General features: G+C 46.8%; 1 protein-coding gene across 1 annotated transcript in view; it reads right to left on the reverse strand.

Moving 5' to 3' along the window:
* Positions 1–23,194, reverse strand: part of AXL (AXL receptor tyrosine kinase) — a 144,016-nt gene extending 120,822 nt beyond the window's left edge. The window contains exon 1 of the mRNA XM_068250668.1: positions 22,746–23,194. Coding sequence (XP_068106769.1) covers positions 22,746–22,809 — 64 coding nt within the window. The 5' untranslated portion in view covers positions 22,810–23,194. The remainder of the gene's footprint in view (positions 1–22,745) is intronic.
* Positions 23,195–27,232: the final 4,038 nt, after the last annotated feature.

The following is a 27,232-nucleotide window of genomic DNA, read 5'->3' on the forward strand; positions in this document are numbered from 1 at the left end:
CTGTTGTGAAACCACCTCTAGGTCCCATGGCCTACGACAACTCCTGCTGCTTCAAAAATAATTGTGATGACCGCCGTGAAAGCACCTCTAGGTCCCATGGCCTACAACAACTCCTGCTGCTCCCGAAAAAAAAATTGTAATCAGGATTGTGATTCAGCCACCACTAAAGCCAAAGTTATCAGCAGGACTGCCAAGGAACTGGTATTTGTTTAAAAGGAAACATCCATTAGGTTCCCTTTAACATTTAAAAGGTATTGTACAAAACGTTTTTTCTACCTTCAACATTGTGGAAATGGTTCCGCTGGAATGCGGAATTCCGCGGAATACCACGGTGATCCGCCGGAATGTAGTGGTGACGGAATTTTGGTACCGCGGAATGCGGAATTACCGCGATATCGAAAATCGCCTGTTCCCATCATCCCTACTCCCTGCCACTGATTTATCACCTTCAGTTCTGATGCACTCTTAAGCCTGGTACACACATCCAATTTTTATTGGACACTCGCTGGCAAATTTTACCACCTCTATGTAGTAGGAGGGTTCACCTAAAAATATGTTCATAGTATTCAAAATCTGTTAGCCCTAATACTACATGGAAGAGGTCAAATTGGTCAACCATTAGTCAATCAAAATTGAATGTGTGCATACCCCCTAACCACAGAAGCATGGCACTGATGGCAATTATTATGCTTTATGAAGGGTTTTGCTGTGGGGGCAAATGCTTGTTAAGTTTAGAGCACACTTTCAATTATGTGTGGTCAATCACTGACCAATTTTACCACCACCATGTAGTATCAGAGTCAACAGATACTGAATATTAGAAGCAGATTGCAGGTAAACCCTCATACTACATGGAGGCAGTAACATTGGTCAGTGATTGGCCAGTCATAATTGAAAGTGTGTATCTAGTTTAACTCCCCTGTACACAAACAATATGTTCAAAACTTTTCCAGTCTGTTGCCTCTAAGCTAGGTGCATGCTGGATGAATCTCTGCCAAAGAGGTCACTAAGGATTGCCATGGCCAAGAATCTAGCATGGGTACTGGTGTCTCCTTACAGTGCACAAGATCCCTCCCTCCTATTGCAACAGGACTCTCGCCGTGAACTGTCACCTGAGTAACCAAGTCCCAGTCAATGCGGGAGACAATCTTCATACAAGTGCACACACCTTACACTAAATACATGTGGTAAGATACTACAGTCAAGACTGTGTGATGCAGGGCTGTGGAGTCGGAGTTGGAGTCGGTGATTTCATAAACTGAGGAGTCGGATGATTTGTGTACAAAATCCACAGCCCTGGTAAGTATTAGACTAAGGAGTCGGAGTCGAGGAGTCGGAGCCATTTTGGGTACCCGGAGTCGGAGTTGGAGTCGGAGGTTTCATAAACTGAGAATTTTTGTACCGACTCCACAGCCCTGGTGTGATGTATAGCCAGCTTTAGACTGGAAACTATAATGGATTGCGGAGACACCGCCGCGTGGTCTGACAGTGAGGCGGCTGTTTCCGCGTTCAGACCGGCGGTTTCTCCGCAGCAGCATGCGTCTGGTTTGTCTGAACCTAGTAGTGCACACAGATGGAGAGCTACGCGCGCGCGCGCTGCAAGACAGGCTCTTTATGCCAATAGGAGAGGGGTCAGCTGATCGGGACGATCAGCTGATCCCGGCGTGGCAGGGGATTGGCTGAAGGGAACTGGGCAGCGCTGAGGAGCGCTTTACTATATATACTCCTTGCCTGTCAGTTGCTAGTTGTCTGGCGTTGCGAATGCTTATGTGTTAGCACTCAGACCTTAGTCAGATCTTTCAGTGTGGTTGAACCAGGAGGACCTGGGAATCCACACTTAGCCAGATTACTGTGTTACTATTGTGTTATACTTCAGACTAGTTCCAGGGTGTTGAGACCACGGACCTCACAACCAAGACTAGGGATACTGTGTTACTATTGTGTTATACTTCAGACTAGTTCCAGGGTGTTGAGACCACGGACCTCACACCCAAGACTAGGTCTTGTTTGATATCTGTTATGACCTATTGCTTTCCTGACTCTCCTTCTGCTTTCTGATTCGGTACCTACGCATATCTGATTACCTGTTGCCAACCTGCCTGTCCCTGGTTACCGAATCAGCCTTCTGTCTCTGTACCTTATCTGCTCGTGTGTTGCCGACCCGATCTGGCCGACCCTTCTGGCTGTCACCCGCCCCCTGGGTGTTCAGTCCATCTGCAGGGACCCCCTGTCTCTCAGAGCGACCTCTCTGCAAACCAGTCAGGGACTCATCCTCTAGGAGTCCTTTGACTGCAGTAGAGTCTGACTCTTCTGGTTAGAGTCATCTGCTCCTCAGGTGATTCTACTCATTACTGTTGCACCAAACACTTACACGTTTTCAGGTGTCCAGAGGTTAGTTATACTTATATTATTGGTGATTCTGCAGATCATTAATAATCAGGTATAAATCTGTATTCTTGGTGATACTGCAGATCACCAATAATCAGATTCTCTCTGTGTGCTGACACCAATCGTTACAGAAACCAGTGAGGGGTAGGAACAGTGGCATAGCAATAGGGGATGCAGAGGCTGCGACTGCACCAGACCCCATGGATGGAGGACAACCAGGGTTCAGCCTTCAGCTGCTATATTATCTCTTCATTGGTGCTACGCTGATAATCACCTTTACATGTTCTCAGAAGAGTGGCTGTTCTTCTCTCCTGCTTAAATCTCTACAACACTGGGTATATCTTTGGCAGGTTTTGGTGCTCCATATCATACACTGTTATGTAAAGAATTAATAGTATTTTTTATTTATATAGCGCCAACATCTTCCATAGCGCTGTAAATAGTACAAATATTATATATCAGAAGTTCAAGACACTGTACAGTCATGACATCTAGTAATACCAACTCCTCTCCATGCCTGCTGTCTGTGGGAGTACCACAAGTCTCTGTCCTTGGACCCCTCCTCTTCTCCATTTACACTCACGGCCTAGGGCAAATAATAAGCTCCGAGGAGTAGGGTCATACATAGGCTGATTTACGAGGTGTAATGCAGTGCTTACACTGCATCGCACCACTAACATTAGGTGTGCAACTCGCCATAAGTAAAACCTTATTTCAGTTATCCTGCCCCCGTGACTACTGAACACAACACTTACGGTAGCTATGCCACTGGTTGGAAAAGAATGAGGGTGTCTTGCAGCAAAGTCCTTGATAGACTGTAGAGGTGAAAGTGTGATGGAAATGTCCAATCTTATTCCGTACAGGTGGTCAGTTAAAATTAGGCTTTGGGTTGTAATCAGTCAGGGCCTCACAGTGGATGCATCAGTTCTTATAGCAGATGTTCTGTCACTGGTTGACTTCTCATTATGAGTCCTGTATTCTGCCAGGCACAGTGCCTGTATTGTCTAAAGTTCCCTCTGCACAGTGCCAAATACTCCGAACTCAAAGCTATGTGCACAAAGACACTGTCTGTCTTCATGAACCCTGAAGTATATCAGAGGACTTTATAGTCTTGTATAGACATGAACAACAAATTACCGAGAGAACACATATTGATACACCTTGGCACACTCAAAAGCTATAGGCACTGCAGGCGCAGTGGTTTTCAGACTTTAAAGTCTGAAATTCCAGAAGTGAACTGGAGGCGGGGCCGGAGCATCGGTGAGTGGCTGTGCAGGCACAGGATGTCTGCGGGGGACCATTAGAAGCCCTGGGTAACTTCAACTCATTTTACCCCGCCCCCCCCTACAGTATCCCTTTAACCTACAGGCAACGTTGCTTTCTGCTACGACAAAGGAAGGCCAACGGTGTGGAGCGCAATATAGCGGTATGAAGCAGAAAGAATAAAGGCACGTACACACGCTGTACGTGAGAGACTGATCTACCGAGCGGATCAGTCAAAAACAGACTTATCAGTCAGCCGACAGCTTGTGCTCACGTGCAGCTGTCGGCAGAACGACCGCACCACGGGAAGGTCTGACGGACCAGTCGTTTGAAAAAGTACGGCGTGTGTACACGCCTTAAGGAGGAGAACAATGGCCTCAGCTGGGACTTGGACCAGGTAATCTGGCAGTCCGGATCCCTCACTAAGGAGGAGGGGGTTAAGAAACCACCATACACATGCTAGATTCTCCGCAGAGTCCATCCCAGCTACCCGCCTCAGCCGATTACCACCTATCGCAGGTACAAGGCTTTAGTGCAGAGACTTTGGTGTTGGATTCTGGAGAAGATGCAAGAAAATAGCAGACAAAACTAACTGACAATAAAGGTGTCCAAGGGAGAAAATAAGTGTGCTTCAAACCAAACTATAACAAAAATGTCAGCACAGTTAATTCTGTCATTCCTCATTCAAACCCACACCCCATTCTGACCACCTCTCCTAAACTGGATTTATAAGATTCGTGGGCACAATGGTGTTTCTATGGAACTATGGGTCCTCCTGTGAGTTTTAAATGGTGCATTCTCAAGCACTTTACCCAAAATAATTGATATGGGGCACCAAAACCTACTAAGAACATCCACCATTTCAGCATCAGAGAGGTTTAAAGGGAACCAAGCACCATTTTTTTCCTGGTCTCTAATAGCTATAGGAGCTGCCATGTCCCCCTGCCCCTCCCCTTCAAGCTGTCCATTATTTATCCAGGGGAAGGTGTGAAGATAGCAGCTGTGACTACTAGAAACTCCTTGAAGCGGAGTGTCTAACCTCTCCATCCCCCTGCTGATGAAGGCTTTTGTTTGCTCTCTGCTAATGTGTGCAATAAAATAATTACATCAGTCCTTATCTGCCTGAAACTTCTGCGGTAGGGTAGAGTTTACAGAAGCCACAGATGCTACCTTCACAACTTCTCCTGAATAAATAATGGGCAGCTAGAAGGGGGGGGGAGGGGGGGTAGGAACATGGCAGCTCCTATAGCTATTAGAAACCAGGACAACCTGCAGAAAAAAAAAGTGGTGCTTGGTTCCCTATAAATGTGCTATTGAGATGCCCTGGATGCTAAAAATAGTGCTTGCTTCACTTTAAATGGAAGAGGAAAAAAAGATTGTTAAAGCTAATGCAGTGTTTGAAGGGAGACTCCTGGTTGGGCCCTCTGGGTCTGGGGCCCCAGTGCAGTCACAACCAATGCATTCCCTACTGCTACACCACTTGGGTGGGTGGGATTTACATTACTCAGCAGGGGAAGGCTCAGGCTGGCACTATGTCTGGCCTGGATCAACTTTCCCACACAGTCATACAGGAGCCCAGGTTACTGGAGGGGATATCATCACAATATGAATAAAGATGGGTAGGAAGACCATAAGTCCACCCTCCGTAGATGGGTCCATCTGAAAATGGCGCCTGTGAATAATGGCGCACGGTGTTGCCGCTAATCCGTTTGCCGCTTATCGCTATTTAACGTTAAAGCCTTATTGTTATTTAACATTAAAGCCTTATTGTTATTTACCGTTAACACACAGCTAAAACTTAATGCTGACAAAACTGAGGTTCTTGTTATCGAGGGCCAGGGCTCAACAGCAAAGCAGCTCCAGTCTCAACCAACACCGCTAAGGATAGGGAGCTCAGACCTGAACAACTCAGACTGTGTGCGCAGCCTGGGAGTACTGATTGATGGGAAATTAAGCTTCAGGAATCAAATCTCAGCTGTTGTGAAACATTCCTTCTTTCACCTAAGGAATATTGCAAGGATTAAACACCTAATTCCTTCAGAGGATCTTCCAACCCTAGTTCATGCCTTCGTCACATCAAGGTTAGACTACTGCAACGTCCTCTACACAGGCCTGCATAAGAAAGACTTACGCCGCCTGCAATTAGTACAGAATACCGCCGCAAGGCTGTTAACGAGCCAACCCCGCCATTGCCACATAACACCAACCCTGAGCTCACTCCACTGGCTACCGATAAAATGGAGAATTCTGTTTAAGATTGGCTTACTGACATTCAAATCCTTGCACAATCTGGGCCCTGAATACCTGAAGGACTTGTTGCAACTACATCACACCCCCCACAATCTTAGATCAAAAGGACGTAACACCTTGGTCACCCCCAGAGTCCACCTCAAAACCTTTGGAGACAGAGCCTTTTGTCATGCTGCCCCTACACTTTGGAACTCCCTGCCACACCCAATCAGGACAGCCCCATCCCTGGAAGCATTTAAGTCTAAACTGAAAACCTACCTTTTCAGTCTGGCATTCATGAACATCTGACTATCTCCTCTGTAACACAACCCAGCCTGAAACCCTGTATTAATCTGAGACACAGCTATGCGCTTTGAGTCCTATGGGAGAAAAGCGCTTTACAAATGTTATTGTATTATTGTATTGTATTAACCCTCTCTGTACCTATCCCTAACCCCTGGTGGTGCCTAACCCTAAGACCCCCCTGGTGGTGCCTAACCCTAAGACCCCCCCCCCCGGTTGGTGCCTAACCCTAAGACCCCCCTGGTGGTGCCTAACCCTAACCACCCCCCTGGTGGTGCCTAACCCTAAGACCCCCTGGTGGTGCCTAACCCTAACCACCCCCCTGGTGGTGCCTAACCCTAAGACTCCCCCTGGTGGTGCCTAACCCTAACCACCCCCCTGGTGGTGCCTAACCCTAAGACCCCCCTGATGGTGCCTAACCCTAAGACCCCCCCCCCCCCCAGTGGTGCCTAACCCTAACCTTGACAGTGTTACATTAAATCCATTCACCATTTTGCAGTTAAATAACGTCTGCAGTCTGGCTTATGTAGGGCGCTATTGATATACAACGTTACTGTGCGCAATAACGTCTGCTGTTTGGCATATGAATGGCACTATTGATAAATAACGTTGCTGTGTGCCATTTTTCTTCTTTTTTCCCTGTGCGCCATTATTATGCAGTACTAACGATAAATAGCGATAAGCGTATCTTTTTAATGCAGCACCATTTTTATGCATAGGCGCTGTGCGCCATTATTCACTGATCTGCAACAGATGGCACCAACTAAATACTGACACCCCTGTAGTGACTACAGGGTCCCTTAGAAAATGGCCATACAATCAGGCAGAATAACATTAAAAGCAATACAATTAACATTCACAAGGAATTTACTGCAGCTTTACGCTGATAAAACAAATATTACAATTAGAAGAATTCCGCAGTTAGACATATAACACAAAATGCTCTAAGGAGCAGAAATGCAGTAAGAAGGTGTGCGATGGGGTTTACACTTGTGCCTGATGTTCTCTTTACAATTTAGACTTCAAAGCCCCATGTGACCACACATGTGATGTGCACATGGGCTATAAGCCCTATAAGCATGTGCACTGCATCTGGGTACGGTCAGGCACTGCAATCTTAATAGCTCCCACAAACATGTGCAAATGATTGGTTCATTTGGAAACTTGTGAGTGTACGAGTGTGTGTAACGATCACAGCATCAGATCATCAGCTGATACGATCGACACTTTTATTAGTTCTTAAAGAACAGCATATGTCACTCTGTGTCCAAATATTCTCTGAAATGTTTAAGCTCAGAAAGACTGAAGGAAGCCGTTGTAAGGGCTCTTTTACGCAAATGGCTGACAGCAGCGCAGTTTCCTGCTTGTCAGCTGCTCCTGCTTCTGTGCAGGGTGCTTGTGGCCAGCAGGATCATCCACAAGGCAACCTAGGCAGGTGCCTGGGGCCAGTGATGCTCAAATACCCCTTTTTAAAATTCGAGTTTGGTCGAATTCGAATAGTAAATTATTCGAGGTCAGTCGAATATTCGAGTCGAATAATTTTTACTATTCGATTCGACCTCGGACTTCGAGCTCACTATTTGAGTCGGTATTCGAGCTAACTATTCGAGCTGACTATTCGAATTGGCCTTAAATAGCTTCCCAACACTTGTTTTGAGGGTTAATGATGCAAGAAACATATTTTTTTCCAAGTGACAACAGCAAGTGATTATGTGGGGATGTTCCTTTAAAAAAAAAAAAAGGTGAAAAGAGAAGTTGTGTCCAGAATTTTGTTCAGTACTGTATATACTTCTTCTTCTTCTTCTTCTTTATCTTCTATATCTTCTTCTTCTTCTTCTATATCTTCTTCTTCTTCTTCATCTTCTTCTTCTTCTTCTTCATCTTCTTCATCTTCATCTTCTTCATCTTCATCTTCTTCATCTTCTTCATCTTCATCTTCTTCATCTTCTTCTTCATCTTCTTCATCTTCTTCATCTTCATCTTCTTCATCTTCTTCTTCATCTTCTTCATCTTCATCTTCTTCATCTTCTTCTTCTTCTTCTTCTTCATCATCTTCTTCATCTTCTTCTTCATCTTCTTCATCTTCATCTTCTTCATCTTCTTCTTCATCTTCTTCATCTTCTTCATCTTCATCTTCTTCATCTTCATCTTCTTCATCTTCTTCTTCTTCTTCTTCTTCTTCTTCTTCTTCTTCATCTTCTTCTTCATCTTCTTCTTCATCTTCTTCTTCATCTTCTTCATCTTCTTCTTCATCTTCTTCATCTTCATCTTCTTCATCTTCTTCTTCATCTTCTTCATCTTCTTCATCTTCATCTTCTTCATCTTCTTCTTCATCTTCTTCATCTTCATCTTCTTCATCTTCATCTTCTTCATCTTCTTCTTCTTCTTCTTCTTCTTCTTCATCTTCTTCTTCATCTTCTTCATCTTCATCTTCTTCATCTTCATCTTCTTCTTCTTCTTCATCTTCTTCTTCATCTTCTTCATCTTCTTCTTCATCTTCTTCATCTTCATCTTCTTCATCTTCATCTTCATCTTCATCTTCTTCATCTTCTTCTTCATCTTCTTCTTCTTCTTCTTCTTCTTCTTCTTCTTCTTCATCTTCTTCTTCATCTTCTTCATCTTCTTCTTCATCTTCTTCATCTTCATCTTCATCTTCATCTTCTTCATCTTCTTCTTCATCTTCTTCATCTTCTTCATCTTCATCTTCTTCATCTTCTTCTTCATCTTCTTCATCTTCATCTTCTTCTTCTTCTTCTTCTTCTTCTTCTTCATCTTCTTCTTCATCTTCTTCATCTTCTTCTTCATCTTCTTCTTCATCTTCTTCATCTTCTTCTTCATCTTCTTCATCTTCTTCTTCATCTTCTTCATCTTCTTCTTCTTCTTCATCTTCTTCTATATCGTCTTCTTCGTCACTTATTTCTCTTTTCATTTTTTTTTTTTTAAAGAAATGCAGCTATTTTTGAGCGTAACAACAAATAGCTGGTGGCGCACGCATGTTGGAAGCGCCATTGTATGTGCTCCCTGGCAGTGGAAACACACAGACAGCAGGAGGTAAATTTAGCAGCAGGAGGAGGAGGATGAGTGTGTGGCAGCATGCAGTCAATGAGGCAGGCAGCGTGACATAATAGCCCTGGTACCTAGCGGTGATACCATGGCTGTAAATAAACACAACAGGAGGTCCCAGACAGCGGTCGTGCAGCCCACATTGTGTCCAATACACAACTGGGACAACACAGTTTTCAACCCGGGCACCTCAGAAAAATTAAACCTTTTTTTGTAATGGTTTTGTAGTTTTGGTTTTACAACCAATTACACAGATATATAGCTATTTTTTGACGTAATAGCTGGTGGCAGAGTGGCAGCAGAAGGTAAATCTGTGTACCCTGGCGGTGGGAAACACAGACAGACAGCAGCAGCAGCAGGAGGAGGAATGGAGGAGAGTAATTATGTGAGCAGCTATTGTTTGACGTAATAGCTGGTGGCAGTGTGGCAGCAGAAGGTAATTCTGTGTACCCTGGCAGTGGGAAACACAGACAGACAGCAGCAGCAGGAGGAATGGAGGAGTAGTGTGAGTGTGGCAGCAGGTAGGCAGCGTGACATAATAGCCCTGGTACCTAGCGGTGATACCAGGGCCGTAAATAAACACAACAGGAGGTCCCAGACAGCGGTCGTGCAGCCCACATTGTGTCCAATACACAACTGGGACAACACAGTTTTCAACCCGGGCACCTCAGAAAAATTAAACCTTTTTTTTTTTTAATGGTTTGTTTGGTTTCGGTTTTGCAACCAATATAGCTATTGTTTGACGTAATAGCTGGTGGCAGAGTGGCAGCAGAAGAAGGTCATTCTGTGTACCCTGGCAGTGGGAAACACAGACAGACAGCAGAAGGGCAGTACACAGCAGCCCACTGTAGGTGTAAAATGTGTGGCTGCAGGCGACGTAATAGTCAAAGTGAACCAGGCTGGCTTAGTGAGCAGGAGCCAGGAGGTGGTAAAGGGTGGTAAGGCACATTAACGATGGTTCCGGCAGCCAGTTCATGTCCCCCTCTCGCCGACAACAGGGGCCAGGAACTCGCCTTCCACCCACGCCTGGTTCATCTTGAGAAACGTCAGTCTGTCCACAGACTTGTGAGACAGACGTGAGCGTTTCTCGGTGACCACGCCACCAGCTGCACTGAAGCAGCGCTCGGACAGCACGCTGGAAGGGGGGCAGGACAGCACTTCCAGGGCGTACTGCGCTAGCTCGCTCCAGATCTCCATGCGCTTGACCCAATACTCCATGGGATCAACAGGGGCATCGCTGTCAAGCCCGCTGTACGACCCCATGTAGTCAGCCACCATGCGGGTCAGGCGCTGGCTGTGACCGGAGGAGGATGCTGCTGCATGCATCTCCTCTCTAGTCACTGCTGCCGGAGCCTCTACAGTCCTGTAGAGCTCGTGGCTGAGAGACAGCAGGTCTGTGGGGCGCTTGCTGCTGCTGGATGCAGGCACCTGCTGCTGCCTCTGTGCTGGCTGCTGGACAGTGGGGGTGGAAGGCTGGGGGAAGGCTTCCTCCAAGCGCTCAACAAGGGCCTGCTGCAAGCTCCTTATTTGTTGCGCTGGGTCTCCTCCTGCAGGCGGCAGGAACTGGCTCAACTTCCCCTTGAGGCGTGGGTCCAACATCATGCTGATCCAGATGTCCTCCCTCTGCTTCATCTGGATCACCCTGGGGTCCCTGCGCAGGCACGCCAGCATGTGCGCTGCCATTGGGAAGAGGCGGGCCACGTCTGCTGGCACATCGACGTCAGTGCTGTCCTCATCCTCCTCCTCTGCCGCCTCATCCTCTCTCCACCCCCGCACCAACTCAGCTGCGCTGTGCTGATCCCCCTCATCAGCAGCCAGGTCAGGGACCTCCACCAAGTCCTCCTCCTCCTCCCCCTCAGAGGTGGACTGCGCAGCTGGTTGCCGCTCCTGCTGGTCCAAGGCTGCCGCTCCCTGTTCCAGCAAACCATCGAGGGCCCTGTTCAGCAGAGAAACCAGGGGCACCCACTCGCAGACCATAGCATGGTCCCTGCTCACCATGTTTGTGGCCTGCAGGAAGGGAGCCAGCACAAAGCACACCTGCTGCATGTGCCTCCAGTCATCATCGGGGACGATGGACGGGATGTTGCTGGTCTTGTCCCTTCTCCGAGCTGCGGAAACAGTGGCCAGGGCAAGGTACTGGTTGACAGCGTGCCTCTGTTCAACCATACGCTCCAACATCGCCAGGGTGGAGTTCCAGCGAGTCGGAACGTCAATGATCAGCCGATGGCGTGGCAGATCCAGCTCCTTTTGCACGTCTTCCAGGCTCGCACAGGCTGCAGCCGAGCGCCGGAAGTGACGCACAACATTCCTTGCCGTTTCCAGCAGTTCGCCCATCCCCTGGTAGGTGCGCAGGAACTTCTGCACCACCAGGTTCAGCACGTGGGCAAGACAGGGGATGTGGGTCAGGTTTCCCCTGTCTATGGCAGCAACCAGATTGGCCCCATTGTCGGACACCACCTCTCCGACTCTGAGGCCTCTGGGGGTCAGCCAAATCCTCTCCTGCTCCTGGAGTTTGGCCAACACGTGGGCTGCCGTCAGCTTGGTCTTGCCAAGGCTGACCAAGTGCAGCAGCGCTTGGCAGTGGCGGGCCTTCACGCTGCTGCTGAGGCGGGGGGTTTGGCCAGGTGTGGCGGAGGATGGCAGAGGATCGGAGGAACCCGCTGCAGTTCCCCTGACCCTGCGGGGTGGCACCACCCACTGTGTTGCTGCTGCTGCTGCTGCTGTGCCCGCTGCTGCTCTCCCATCCTCACCCCCTTCCACCAAGCTGACCCAGTGGACAGTGAAGGACAGGTAGCGGCCTGTCCCGAAGCGGCTGCTCCAGGAGTCCATGGTGACGTGGACCCTTTCACCAACCGCGTGCTCCAGCCCTCGCTCCACATTGGCCATCACAAAGCGGTGCAGTGCTGGAATGGCCTTGCGGGAGAAAAAGTGTCTGCTGGGGAGCTGCCAGTCTGGGGCTGCACAAGCAAGCAGCGCCCGCATGTCGCTCCCCTCCTGCACGAGCGTGTACGGCAGGAGTTGGGAGCACATGGCCCGTGCCAGCAAGCCGTTCAGCTGCCGCACGCGACGGCTGCTGGGAGGCAGAGCCCTAACCACCCCCTGGAAGGACTCGCTCAAAAGGCTCTGGCGTGGCCTTTTGCTGACACGGGAATCACCAGACACAGCGGAGGAGGCCACTGAGGACTGGCTGCCAGAACAGGCCTCAGTGTCGGCGGCAGGAGTTGCAGAGGGGGGAGGAGCAGTGCGTTTCCGCACTCCTGCTGGTGCTGCTGGAGGAGCAGGAGGGCGGGTGGCTGCTGTTGCTGCTGCTGAAGGCTGTGCAGTGATGGGTGTGGTGCCACTGCCAGCACCAGATGCCTTCAGCCTCTGGAACTCCTCATGCTGGTGGAAATGTTTAGCCGCAAGGTGGTTGATCAGCGAGCTGGTGCTGAACTTTAAGGGGTCTGCACCTCTGCTCAACTTCCGCTGACAGTGGTTGCAAGTGGCGTACTTGCTGTACACAGTGGGCATGGTGAAAAAGCGCCAGATTGGTGACAGAAACATCCCCCTACGGCATGGAAGCGCTGCTGCCTGTCTCCCTGTGGTGGTTGGGGGGGGGGCTTGGGTGCGGCTGGTGGTGGTACTGGCTGATGCTGCTGCTGCTGCTGCTGAGCCTGAGACACCAGCAGGCTGTGGGTCGCTGCCAATGCTTGCAATGATGCGCCTCCTTGCAAGGCCCACAAGCGCATCCTCCTCCTCCTCCGAGCTGCTGAGGACGACATCCCCTGGAGGTGGTGGCACCCAGTCTCTGTCTGTCACCGGGTCATCAACATCATCCTCCCCCTCCTCAAACATGTCCTGCTGGGATGATGACCCCCCAAACTCCTCTCCTGATGCATGGATGGGCTGCTTGACTGTCGCCACAGTCTTGCTGTCCAATCCCTCATCCCCCAAAGTGCCCATCAGCATCTCCTCCTCAAAATCGCCAACAACAGCAGACAATTGACTCATCATGCCTGGGGTCAAAAGAGTGCTGAATGAGAGGTCGGCGACTGACGGTGAACTGGCCTCCTCCCCAGACCCTGCTGGGCGGCTGCTGCGAACAGGGGTGGTGGTGGTGGTGGTGGTGGTGAGGGTGGAGGCCTCGGATGCAGAGCTGATGGCGGGCTGCTCATCCTCCGTCATGAGTTGCACCACAGTGTCTGCATCCTTTTCCTCAATGGGACGTTTCCGACCCGGCTGGAGGAAAATCGGAGCAGGTGCTACACGCTGCTGCTGCTGTGTCTCTGCAGCGTGAGTTGCAGATGCTCCTGCTGGGCGGCGCCCAAGGCGTCCACGGCCAGTGGCTATGGGAGGAATGTTAGCCACTGACGCTGCTGCTGCTGCTGCGGAACTGTGCATGGTGGCGCGCCCGCGGCCGCGGCTTGCCACAATGCTGCTCCCTCTCCTCCTGATTCCCTTGCTGCCCTTCCCCTTGCCCAAACCGCGCTGGCTGCCACTTCCAGACATCTTAAATGTTTTGGGCGTATAGACAAAAGTTTTGTAAAAGGGCGGGTGAAAAGTGGGGTACTTTAATGGAGTGGGTTGGTTGGTGAGGTGACTGAGTGAGTGTCCCCTAGTACAGTAAGTAAGTAGTAACAGTCAGGAAGTACAACTAGCAGTTACAATAATCAGTAGTAATCACAAGTAAATTTAGTGTGTGTACACTCAGACAGTGAGTGCACGCACGCAGGAGCTAGTAGCCTATGAACACAGTGACTGAGTGTCCTAGACTCCTAGTACAGTAAGAGTAAGTAGTAACAGTAAGTAGAACTAACTAATTACAATAATCAATCAGCGATCAGAAGGAAATGGAGTGTGGGTGGTGTGTGTACACTCAGACAGTGAGTGACCGCACGCAGGAGCTAGTAGCCTATGAACACAGTGACTGAGTGTCCTAGACTCCTAGTACAGTAAGAGTAAGTAGTAACAGTAAGTAGAACTAACTAATTACAATAATCAATCAGCGATCAGAAGGAAATGGAGTGTGGGTGGTGTGTGTACACTCAGACAGTGAGTGACCGCACGCAGGAGCTAGTAGCCTATGAACACAGTGACTGAGTGTCCTAGACTCCTAGTACAGTAAGAGTAAGTAGTAACAGTAAGTAGAACTAACTAATTACAATAATCAATCAGCGATCAGAAGGAAATGGAGTGTGGGTGGTGTGTGTACACTCAGACAGTGAGTGACCGCACGCAGGAGCTAGTAGCCTATGAACACAGTGACTGAGTGTCCTAGACTCCTAGTACAGTAAGAGTAAGTAGTAACAGTAAGTAGAACTAACTAATTACAATAATCAATCAGCGATCAGAAGGAAATGGAGTGTGGGTGGTGTGTGTACACTCAGACAGTGAGTGACCGCACGCAGGAGCTAGTAGCCTATGAACACAGTGACTGAGTGTCCTAGACTCCTAGTACAGTAAGAGTAAGTAGTAACAGTAAGTAGAACTAACTAATTACAATAATCAATCAGCGATCAGAAGGAAATGGAGTGTGGGTGGTGTGTGTACACTCAGACAGTGAGTGACCGCACGCAGGAGCTAGTAGCCTATGAACACAGTGACTGAGTGTCCTAGACTCCTAGTACAGTAAGAGTAAGTAGTAACAGTAAGTAGAACTAACTAATTACAATAATCAATCAGCGATCAGAAGGAAATGGAGTGTGGGTGGTGTGTGTACACTCAGACAGTGAGTGACCGCACGCAGGAGCTAGTAGCCTATGAACACAGTGACTGTCTGACTGAGTGTCCTAGACTCCTAGTACAGTAAGAGTAAGTAGTAACAGTAAGTACAACTAACTAACAATAATCTATCAGTAATCAGAAGGAAATAGAGTGTGTGTACACACAGACAGTGAGTGAGTGCACACACGCAGGAGCTAGCTAGTAGCCTATAAACAGTGACAGTCAGTGAGTGTCCTACTCCTAGTACAGTATAACTACAATACTATTAGTAAAGGACAGCAGAAATACTGGTATAGATGAGAGAAATAAACAGAGGACAGCTGCCCACAGAGGCAAGGCCCCCCTGAGGCCTAAACCTGTAAGCTTGCAGCAGCTGCCTGTCTCTAATGTAACACACAAGCTACTAACTAAAATACAATGTCTATCTAACTAACAACAATATAGGTGTATATGGCAGGTGTAGGTGAGCAAAAACGCTAGGTAAATGATCACAATAGAGCACTTGCTAAGCCAAAGCACAAAGGAGCAACTCTCTCTCTGTACAAGTCTCAGGCAAGCATGGAGAAACGTAACATGGCGGCCGCTATTTATAGGGTAGGGGCTGGCCAGGGTCCCCCTCTGTGATTGGCTGCCGTCAGAGGGCCTGGGAGCCCTCTGATTGGCTCTAAGGACATCAATCTGGGCTATGACGCTATTCGAGCTCGGTACCGAGCTCGAATAGCGCCGAGTTGCTCGAATAGCTCGAATAGTGAATGGGCTATTCGAGTGTACTCGGATAGCCCATTCGAATAGCTCCAGCTATTCGGAGCTCGAATACCGAGCTCGAATAGCTGAAAAAGAGCTCGAATATTCGAGCTACTCGAATATTCGAGCTCTGCTGAGCACCACTGCCTGGGGCCCAGTGGGTGTCAGGAAGCCCAACTAACATTTTCTCTTAACCCTTTTCCATCTCAGATTACAGAGAGGACCATAAAGGGGAGCCAAAGCTACTCTCTTGCCTTGGGCTTCATTTCATCTAATCTGTTTTTGAGCACTGATAACTGTGTGTGGATCTGAGTCTAGGCTAGCCGGCCCGGGACGCTACATGCAGCACACAGTACAGCGACATGGGCGCTCTCTCTGCGCAGAAGACACTAACCTATCGGGGGTCGGCAACACTGCAGAGGCGGCCAGTGGGACCTGGGAGAGGACCGGAGCTGCGGTAAGGGACACCCGTGACCTCTAGGGACTGGAAGAAGCCCCAGGTAAGTAGAGATGGATTTTACTACTCGCCTCAGAGGTATATATACTACTCACCTTTAACCTCCCTGACAATATGAATATTTCCAAATTTTTAGGGTAAAAAAAAACAAAACAAAAAACACGCCGCAAGAGATCTGCAGCAGCCCCTGCACTTACTTAGATCCCTGGGATCCAGCGATGCAGTTCTCCCTCCATCCTCCTGATGGTGCTGTAACCCTATAGTGAGGTTGCCGTCATGATGACAAACAGCGATCTCACCAGAGTGATCCAGAGCCTCCGCACCTTAAAGGACAGCTGTAGTGTGAAGCATATGGAGGCTACCATATTTATTTCCTTTTAACTACCTCACCCCAATTGTCATGAATGCGGCGGCACCCCCAAAATCGCTTAACACTAATTGGCGTTAAGTCCTGGGGTGTGGTTTGCAGGGGATCGTGCGACTATGCGCACGCATCCCCGCATGAATGACAGAGCTCCGCGATTTACATTGTATAGCACTGCGATCTACGGCAGCGCTGTACTGGGGACAGCCGTGCCATTCGGCTGTCCCCTTGGGAGGTACAGAAAGCGATCAGCTCTCATAGGCTGATGCCTATGAGAGCTGTTCGCTGTGATTGGCTGGTGGGGGGGAGGGAGGGGATTAACAGAAATAAAAGTAAAAATAGCTACATTTATTTAAAAAAACAAAAATAAATAAATAAATATACAAGGCAGCAGTGATCAGAGCCCACCAACAGAAAGCTCTGTGTGCTGAGTTGTACGGCCCTGCAACGAGCCCTTAAAGCTGCAGTGGCCCGAATTGTAAAACATAGCATGTTTACTAGGAGGTGTAAGCCTATGGTCCTGAAGTGGTTAAACAATAACAGTTGCCTGGCAGCCCTGCTGATCTATTTGGCTACAGTAGTGTCTGAATAACACCAGAAACAAGCATGCAGCTAATCTTGTCAGATCTGACAATAATGTTAGAAACACCTAATCTGCTGCATGCTTGTTCAGGGGCTGTGGCTAAAAGTATTAGAGGCAGAGGATCAGCAGGGCAGCCAGCCAACTAGTATTGCTTAAAAAGATATAAATATGGCAGCCTCCATATACCTCTTGCTTCAATTTTCCTTAAAGTGTACCAGAGATGAAAAAAAAAAGTTTTATACATACCTGGGGCTTCCTAAAGCCCAATGCGCACGGATCGCTCCCACGCTGCCATCCTCTGCTGTCTGCAGCTCCAGTACCGGGTCCCAAATCTTCCTCCAGTCACAGCCAGTCTGCGCAAGAGAAGTGCGCTCTCTACGTATCTCTCCGGTGGCCGTGCTCATGGGGCTGGAGGAAGCTCCAGGTATGTATAAAAAATTTTTTTTCCGTCTCTGGTTTCCTTTGAGACAAGGTCGCTGCTGATATTTACTGGCCTCAAGTGGTAAACCAGGTAAATAAATCTGCATCTGGCAGACACAAGTTTGCTTATCTGATCCACTAAAAATTATAGTGCATGCCTATTGCCTAGCAATACACTGATCTGATTTGGAGGATCAGTAGAGGTGTGCAGTCTGGCATAGGTATGTTATGCACATAATAAGTGTTCATGCTATTCTGCCAACCTATTGTATGAGATTAGCCTGTATCCTGTATCTGTCTATTTAACAACAGGCAAGGAGTCTGAATCCTGATTATTGTGTATTAGTTGCCCCCAAAACTGTTACAAATACAGTGACAATCACATACTAAGGAAATGATGACTAGTGTTCATATGCAGGGTGGAAATAAGCAGTCACTTTTACTGAGTCCATTTTTACATCACAAAAGACACTGCCTAGAGCTAAAGGACTGATGGTATCGCTCAAAACACAATACCTTATCCTGATCTGCATAATCCTGGGCAAGCATCGCTAGTATGCCAAGTACACTCTGTATTTGTAATCAACTTAAAGTGGACCTGAACTCAGAGCATCCCCTCTGCTCTAAAAGATACGCAACAGCATAATAACTTTTAAAGAAAAACATTTCTTTGTTACAGCTGATACAAAACCTGCAATACATCTACAGTGTGTCTACTTCCTGTTTTCACGGAAGCAGACATATTTTTAACAAATTAGCTGCTCTGCCATGGCAGAGGAGATTCCTGAGCTGACACAGCTGAGGGATCAAATTACAACTTGTGCTTAGTCACAGTTGAGGGGGAATTAGAGAGGCTAAACTCTCTACATACATACAGGGTGCATTTCTCTGTCCTGTGCAAGAATTCAGGTCCTCTTTGAAAGCCCCTTTTCCATAATAAAGTATCCGTGACAATATAGGAAACCTGCATAAAGCAACCTGAGGTAGACAAAACCAAAATACTGATGACAAGCAGACAAAACACCCGCGGCTATGTGCAGCCACATATCAGTCAGGTCACATGAGGATCTCAGAGCCCACCAATCCTGATTCCCGGCCAATAGGAATAACTATGAGAATAATGACAATTTATTTTGTAGGATGTATGTGGGGAAGGCTGAGGTTATGTCCCACACAACTGAAAAAAAAAACACTAATTCAACCACTAATCTACTGCTTCACCCTCTATCACCTGCTATCGATAGTAGAATATCAGTCATTTTCCTGATATTCTGTCTTATTTTATCCTCACGCTAATCTCCAGAGATGGATTAAAGGATTACTGTAATGGGCTAAGGAGAAAAAGAGTTGAATTTACCTGGGGCTTCTAATGGTCCCCCGCAGACGTCCTGTGCCTGCGCAGCCACTTGCCGATGCTCCGGTCCTCGTCTCCGATTACTTCGGGAATTTGCGACTTTAAACTCACAAATGCACTGCCCTTACTGCGCCTGCACAGCCGCATCTTCACTCCCGCTGACGCAGTATACTCCCGTGACGTCAGGGGGAGCGAGGAGAAGGCCGTGCAGGCGAAGTGGCAAATTTCGGAAGTGAATCGGCGGCGGGGACCAGAGCGTCGGCAAGTGGCTGTGCGGGCACAGAACGTCTGCCAACCTACACCTAGAGGTGCCCATTAACTGTACAATCACCCAAACGACCAACCGTATGATCAATCGAATTATGTGTCATTAATGGTGTTAATCAATGATGAACAATAATTCTGTACAAATTTCAGAAAAATTCTATTGGTCTGATCGGATTGCACATCATTTCCCCTCCATTGTTGGCCCAAACGATTGATCGTTTGGGAAACTGGATTGTTAATGGGCACCTTAACAATAATTCTTGCTTTTCTGGCCGCTACAGAACTTCATGCCTACATTTAAAAAAGTCACATAGAAATTTGGGCGCCCAGAAATACTGATAGTAAAATATCCGTATTTAATACCAGTATTTTACTATTAAAGTGTAAAATATCAGTATTAAGTACCAAAATTTTACTATGGCTAAACCTAACCCCTCTCACACAGATTCCCCCCCGACGCCTAACCGTAATACCCCTGCACAAACCTCCTACCTGACACTTATCCCTAACCCCCCCCCCCCCCCCTGCACACAAACCTCCTACCTGACGCCTAACCCTAACTGCCTCCCCCCCGCACAAACTTTCTACCTGATACCTAATCCTACCCACCCACCCCCGCACACAAACCTACTACCTGACGCCTAACCCTAACTGCCTCCCCCCGCACAAACTTTCTACCTGATACCTAACCCTAAAACACACAAACCTCCTACCTGGCGCTTAACCCTAACACCCCCCCCCCCCCTGCACACAAACTTCCTACCTGACACCTAACCCACACAACTCAGCATGCATCCAGCCGTGACAAAGTGCAGAGGATCACCTGGTCCTGCTCTGGATTGGTGACTCTGAGGGTATTAGGGTGTGAGCACACTATGCACATTGCTGCTACGATTGTATGGGTATGTTCACATCTACAAGTTATAATGGATTACATTATCCAAACACGTATACAGTAGATTTCTGGATAGTGTGTTCAATAACAGCACGTTGCCATAGCACTTATGGTATATATGCTATGAAAAATCCCATGCATGTTATGATGTGCAGAGCATGCATTGTGTTATGCCCGAGTTACAGCGCAGGTGTTATGCAACATACAATTTATGTGTAAGTTTAGCTATAGAGGTAGAAGATCAACTAAACAACTGGACAGGTGGCATTTTTCATAGTAAGTCAGGTAAGTGCAAACACAGAAAACGTCTTAGTTATACCAATTGATAACCTGATGAAAAATGAACAAAAAACAAGCTAAATAGCCTGACTTTGGGGTTTTTTTTAAAGCAGACCTGAACTCAGAACTTCCTCTCTGCTCTAAAAGATACGCAACAGCATAATACGTTTTAGAGAAAAACATTTCTTTGTTACAACTGATACAAATCCTGCAATAAATCTGTAGTGTATCTACTTCATGCTTTCATTGAAGAAGACATATTGTTAACATCCATGCCATGGCAGTCAGTTGACACATCTGAGGGATCAAATTACAACTTGTTATTAGTTACAGATGAGGGGGGGATTATGCTTGCATTGTGGAGTAAAGGACACTGACTGCTGGCACTGTGATTTAGACAGAGAACTGCTGGCACTGTGGAGTAGAGAACACTGACTACTGGCACTGTAGAGTAGAGAACACTGACTGCTGGCACTGTGGAGTAGAGAACACTGACTGCTGGCATTGTGGAGTAGAGACAACTGACTGCTGGCACTGTGGAGTAGAGAACACTGACTGCTGGCACTTTGGAGTAGAGAACGCTGACTGCTGGCACTTTGGAGTAGAGAACACTGACTGCTGGCACTTTGGAGTAGAGAACACTGACTGCTGGCACTTTGGAGTAGAGAACACTGACTGCTGGCACTTTGGAGTAGAGAACACTGACTGCTGGCACTTTGGAGTAGAGAACACTGACTGCTGGCACTTTGGAGTAGAGAACACTGACTGCTGGCACTGTGAGGTAGAGGACACTGACTGCTGGCACTGTGGGGTAGAGAACACTGACTGCTGGCACTGTGGGGTAGAGAACACTGACTGCTCGCACTGTTGCTGTTGGGTAGAGAACACTGACTGCTGGCACTGTGGGGGAGAGATCACTGACTGCTGGCACTGTAGAATAGAGAACACTATCTGCTGGTACTGTGGAGTAGTGAACACTGAAAAATCGGAAATCAGATCGGACCTGTCAGAAATTATCTATATCAAAGTCTGACAGGATTGGTGTACCAGGGATCATAATGGTGTAAAAATGCCAAGCACTATTTGGAAGTTTCATGCTATCATTAAACAATCAGATTACTGATTGGTCTTACTGAAATGTATATAACTACCATCACGAGAAAAATCACCAAACAATCAGAATAAGCAACCAAGCTGAATGATCTATTGACAAGTAATATCAACATACATCGAATGTTGCAAAATTACATTTTTTTCGGACTGAATTGGTGCAATCGATGAAGTGGACGGGTGCTATTCAAGCAATTTGTGAAAATTCAGTTTATGTAGCTTGATCGACCTATCATTAAAGGTTGCCACTAACGCTACAATTTGCTGAACGAAAGTTTGTGAAGGATTCTTCATATGAACGATTGGAAATTATCGTTTGGGACCACTTAGGATGCCCATTAACAGTACAATTTTTCCTTCAGATTTGATCTTTTGACACACTATTTATGATCGAATTGTACAGAAAACTGCGCTGTTTGTGGCACAAATGGATGTGATACGATTCTTTGGTCAATCGAAAAAGGAAAAATTATTGATCCGAAAGTTGGATTTTATGATCAAATCGGAATGTAAAACCTTTTTAAATTGTTCCATAAATGGGAACAATCAATAATTGCCTTCTGATTAGTTACAATCGTTCAAATCGCGTCAACAGATCTGATAAAAGATTGTACCATTAATGGGCACCTTTATGGACAAAAATCTCCCCAAAAAACGATCAGATTGACAGGATCGATCCAAAAATTGGATTGACTTCAATAATCTGATCGAATTAGGAGATTTTTTTCCATTAATGATCACAACAAACTGTCATTTTCGATTGTTTATACGAAGAATCGTTCGTAGACGATCGTTCAGCAAATTGTATCATTAGTGGCAATCTTTAGATTCCTCTGTGTATGGCCAGCATGAGAGTCTTTCTGCCAGTTATTGGTGCGTGCAAGGATCCATGCCCACCAATCATTTGCTTGAATGCCATACAGGCGGGAGGGAGAGGGCGATTGGCACCACACCGATATCTGTATGCAGCTCTGAAACAATCGTTGTCATTGTCCGCTTAGTTCTATGGCTGGTGGCCACTTGTCCGGACTGCCCATATCTGTCAGATTTGGCATCACTATAGATGGTTAGTTCTGTTGCAGAACATGGTACCCAATTTTGAGATGGAAGAAACTCAACCCAGTCTGCAAACGTTTTTTGGCACAGATGGAAATAACAGTTTGTTGACCTGAAACCTGTGCGTAGGAAGCAGGTACAAATCCATGTTTTGGAAAGATATAACCTTCGCTCTTATCTGTCTAGCCTTCAGACCCCACATTCTTCACATTGTCTCCCTGTCACTCCTTTTCTAATCAGTGCACAAAAGGTTCATTTGTTACTCACCACTCTGTGCCAACACATCTTCTAGAGTTCCCAGGAGAATGAGCACCCCAAACATTAATCCCATCCTGGTGTCAAGGCGTTCTCCCTTTCCGAAATTCCCAGACAGCGCCGGCGACGTTAACGCTTCATCGGAGACAGCGATTCCCAAACAGCGCTCTCAAAACTTTCCAAAATTTCTGGGTTCAATTAACACAAGTATGCCCCCAAAAATCCACAACGCTGCAGAAGAGAGTATCAGCCTCTAACCTTTCCCAGGAAGTTTTTGGAAATCCAAATCACTGCAGGTACAGAACACAAGTCCCCTGGTAGCCCCCAGGAACCGTACTATGTCACATAGAATCAATAAATAATCAAGGGACAGAGCAGATAGTACAGAGTAAACTTTTTTTAGCGAAGAAAAGGGAAGGTTCTCCCTTGAATAGCTGCAAAGTTGTGGAAAGTGAGTTGGGGAGTGCACAGTGTGTGATGGGGCGGGTGAGTGAGAAGGGAGGATTGTCTGAGCGCTGTGAAGTCTGCCCCTCTATTTGTGAGTCACACACACCCACTAGAAGACTTTGTACAATAGCAGAGGGGAGCATTCCTTTGCAGGAGCTCATCAGGCTGAAGAGGGGAGGGAGGAGGCTGAGGAATGAGAGAGGGAGATCACTGGATGCCATTCTGTGAATTTCAGAGGCATCTGTGCTTTATACTGTACACTTTACAGCTTTCACATCATCAGGTCTCAACTGTAATGAGGGCATTTCCGCGCTGCATGCGCTTTAATACAACTTTCAAAGCGCATGTGTTTTGCCGATCGCAAGGGCACCATGATAGGTACAGCACAGGCTTGCTATAAACCAGCACTCCTGGATGTAAGCTTGGCTTCAGTGGCATAAAGAGATAATTTGCATATTCAGCAGTGGTGCATTATGGGTAAACACAGTTACACGCTTAAAGCTGAATTATCGCAAGTACCTTCTGTTTTAAGCAGGTAAACACATTAAGCATTGCTTTTTTAGTAGGAGGGCTTTTCGGTCTCTTTTGCTCCCCTATACTTTCCTAATAGTTTTGGGTCACCCCGAGCTGCTTGGGTATTCTATGATTAACATAGTAACCACAGGGCTCTGTATGTACACACTCGTGTGATAAGATTGACACCCAATCGCAAACGTAGTGCTTGCTGCCTTTTTCTTGCAATTGCTATTGGGTTAAGGTGGCCACACACCATACAATTTTTCTAATTTCTTTTCAATTCAAGAATTACGATCAGTTTGTCTGATTGATTGTAACATTTAAAAAAATCTGTCCAATGCACCACATATGTGTTCAATTATTCTCCAATTATGAAAAGAAAAAGATTGAAAACTCTGAAAAAATGTATTGGGTCTATTCATTAATAAATTCACCCTACACCATTACATTTTTATTAAAAAATTGATCAACAAAACCCACCAATACCGATCAACTTATGTTGAAAAAAACAAACAAAAACGATTTATTGCTCAAATAAAAAAAGCTTTCAATTTTTCGGGACAACCAATCTTTTTTATCGATTTGCCATAACATTGGATGGTGAGTGGCCACCATTAGCCATGGAACAAACTTGCAGGGGCGTTTTTCCTGTGATTCCCAGGTTTTCATCATAGTGCATTTGCGATCGCATTTTCTGCACAATTTTTTTGTTAATTTGTTTCATTTTATACATTGTGTCGTGCGGGAAAAGCAGAAAACTGGGCGTTATAAATCACGGTGAAAATGTATTTATTTACTTATTGTATTTATAAAGTGCCAACATATTACGCAGCGCTGTACATTAGTTAAGGTTACAGACAATATTTAGGGGTGACATACAGCAATAAGACAATACAGGAATACAAGAAAAACCAGATCATGCAGCACAGTATGAGTACAAGGTAATGCTTAGTCACTGGATGGGAGAATGGAGATTAGGCAAGTTAGGTTCACTCAGATGCATAACATGGGTGCACAGTAATGCAGGTGCATGATCAGGTTGGACACAAAAGGAGGAGGACCCTCCCCTGAAGGCTTACAATCTAGAGGGAGAGGTAGGGACATGAAAGGTAGGGGACCAGAGTTCCACTGCGGGTTTAGAGCAGTGTTTCTCAACATTTTATTGGTATGTACCCCTTTTAAAACCCTGTACTCAACATGTACCCCCTAGCATAGTAAACATTATCACAAGTACCCCTTGTTAATATATTTTTAATCTATTCCTAGTACATCATAATTGGCTCCAAACAATTTCCAAGCATTTACTATTGCTTTTAATTAGCTAAAATACTCATTTGGTGTTTAAAGGAGATTTAATTTTTTTTCTAAAACTCTAAATTCGTTATTCTTGGTTAAGTAGATCAAGCTCGAGTACCCCTGGAAACATCAGAAGTGCCCCCCGGGGTACGCGTACCACACGTTGAGAACCTAGGGTTTAGAGCACTAGTAAGGGGTGGTAGGCAAGAGTAAAAAGGTGAGTTTTGAAAGCCTTTTTGAAGATGCTGAAGGAGGGGGCTGCCCTTATAGGTGGAGGTAGGAAGTTCCACAGTGTTGGAGAAGCTCTTGAGAAGTACTGGAGGCGTACATGGGACTGGGTGATGCGGGGGGTGGTCAGGCGAACTTCATTGGAGGAGCGGAGTGAGCGGCTAGGTGTGTATCTCTGAGTAAGATCAGAAATGTAGGTTGGACAGATTTTGTGAACAGATTTGTAGGTCAGACACAGTATCTTGAATCTAATTCTGGACTGGATAGGAAGCCAGTGGAGGGATTCAAAGAGGGGAGCTGCCGTGGAGTGATGGGAGGAGTGGATAGCTCTGGCTGCCACATTCATGATGGACTGCAGTGGGGCAATTCGGGTCATAGGGAGACCAGACAAAAGGGCATTGCAGTAGTCAAGGCGGGAAATTATGAGGGCATGGGTGGTGAAAGAGGTCAGGGAAGGGCGGATCTTGCAGATGTAACGGAGGTGGAAGTTGCAGGACTTTGTGAGGTTTTGGATGTGGGGAGTGAAGGAGAGTGAGGAGTCCAGGGTGACACCCAGACAGCAGGCTTGAGAGGTAGGGCGAATAGTAGTGTGGTTAATAGTGACATTCACATCTGGGAGTGTCAGGGATGGCTGGGGAAAATGCGAATGAATGCAAACGACGTGCATTTCCCAAGACTTAAATGGCCAGCGCAGCCGTGCACATTTTGCCATCCATAGCAAAAAACGTATGATTTCCAGCAAGTGTATTTCCTGCCAAAAGCGCATTCAAATCACATAGCAAAAGCTGTGCTATTCGATTTGCTTTGCAATCTCTCATTTAAAATAATTTACCTAGAATTTATTTTCCTTATTGGGAAGCATAATAGAACCTGCCAATCGTAAGCATAATTGTGGCAAAACTTGCACTCGTAAACTAGTACAAATTGCAATCGCATCTCTCCATGCTTGTTATCACAATCGTGATTTTCAGTGTGAAAGGCCTTCGACTGCTTCTATAACCTTCTGTTTAACCTGGGGGAGATGACAAAGTAGAGGGTGAACAGTCACTCTGGAGCAAAAAAACACAGAGACCCTGGGAGCCCAAATGGTGCAGCACGCCAGCACGCCACAGATGATAGAAGAAGCAAAAAAATATAAACAGAGGGTACTCATAAAGGGAGATTGCAAAGGGGCAACCAACCACTGCAGGGAGGTGGAGATCAACAAACCCAACTCCACTCAGGGGTCCAGGCTAGCCGGAGATGGTTGCACTTTTCGAGAGAAAGGCCCTAGGGGTAGGGATGCTCGGATGTGCCTCATCCACGAATTCGGCAATCCGCGTGGTTGCAAAAAAAAATCCGCATTCGGCCCCGCCGCATGCGGATTTTCGTCCGCGTCCACGCAACCACGCGGATTTTCTGCTGTGAATGGCGTAATCACGCGTGGATTCCCGCCCGGAGGCGGATTTTCTTTTAACGTTAATAACAAAGCCCCCATACATGCTACAATCCCCCAAATTGCATGGATTATCGAGGTGATAAGGGGCAACATAACTTCAACATAAAAAATTCCCCAATTTTTTTTTTTTTTTTAATGGCTTTTAAAGACAAATCACCACTGTAAATGGGGCTATTAATTGGTAATACGTGGTTTTAAAAAGGGATATACGCGTTAAGCAATCAAAGAGGTGAAGGCGAGTTCCAATGGCACTTGGCGGCGAAGGTACTGCTGGAGGAGGATGAGTGGCTGACGCCAAAAAGGCCCCAGAGAGGTTTTTTTTTTTTTTTGCAGCAATTAGCAATGACATCGCAGCAGAGTTGTCAGTGGACACGGGCAGTGTGAACGCAGAGTGCAGTGGTGGTAGCGACTGAGTCAGGAGAAGGACTATGCAGGCGGTCAGTTCAGCAGCACAGAAGGACCACGGCAACATACTGGTAGTAGTAGTAGCAGCACAGCGTCATAGTGCTGGCCAAAAAATTAAATGCACCCGGTGACCCGGGCAGTGTGAACGCAGACAGAGTACATTGGTGGA

Source organism: Hyperolius riggenbachi, chromosome 8, assembly GCF_040937935.1.
Source record: "Hyperolius riggenbachi isolate aHypRig1 chromosome 8, aHypRig1.pri, whole genome shotgun sequence".
NCBI classification, from domain to species: Eukaryota; Metazoa; Chordata; class Amphibia; order Anura; family Hyperoliidae; genus Hyperolius; species Hyperolius riggenbachi.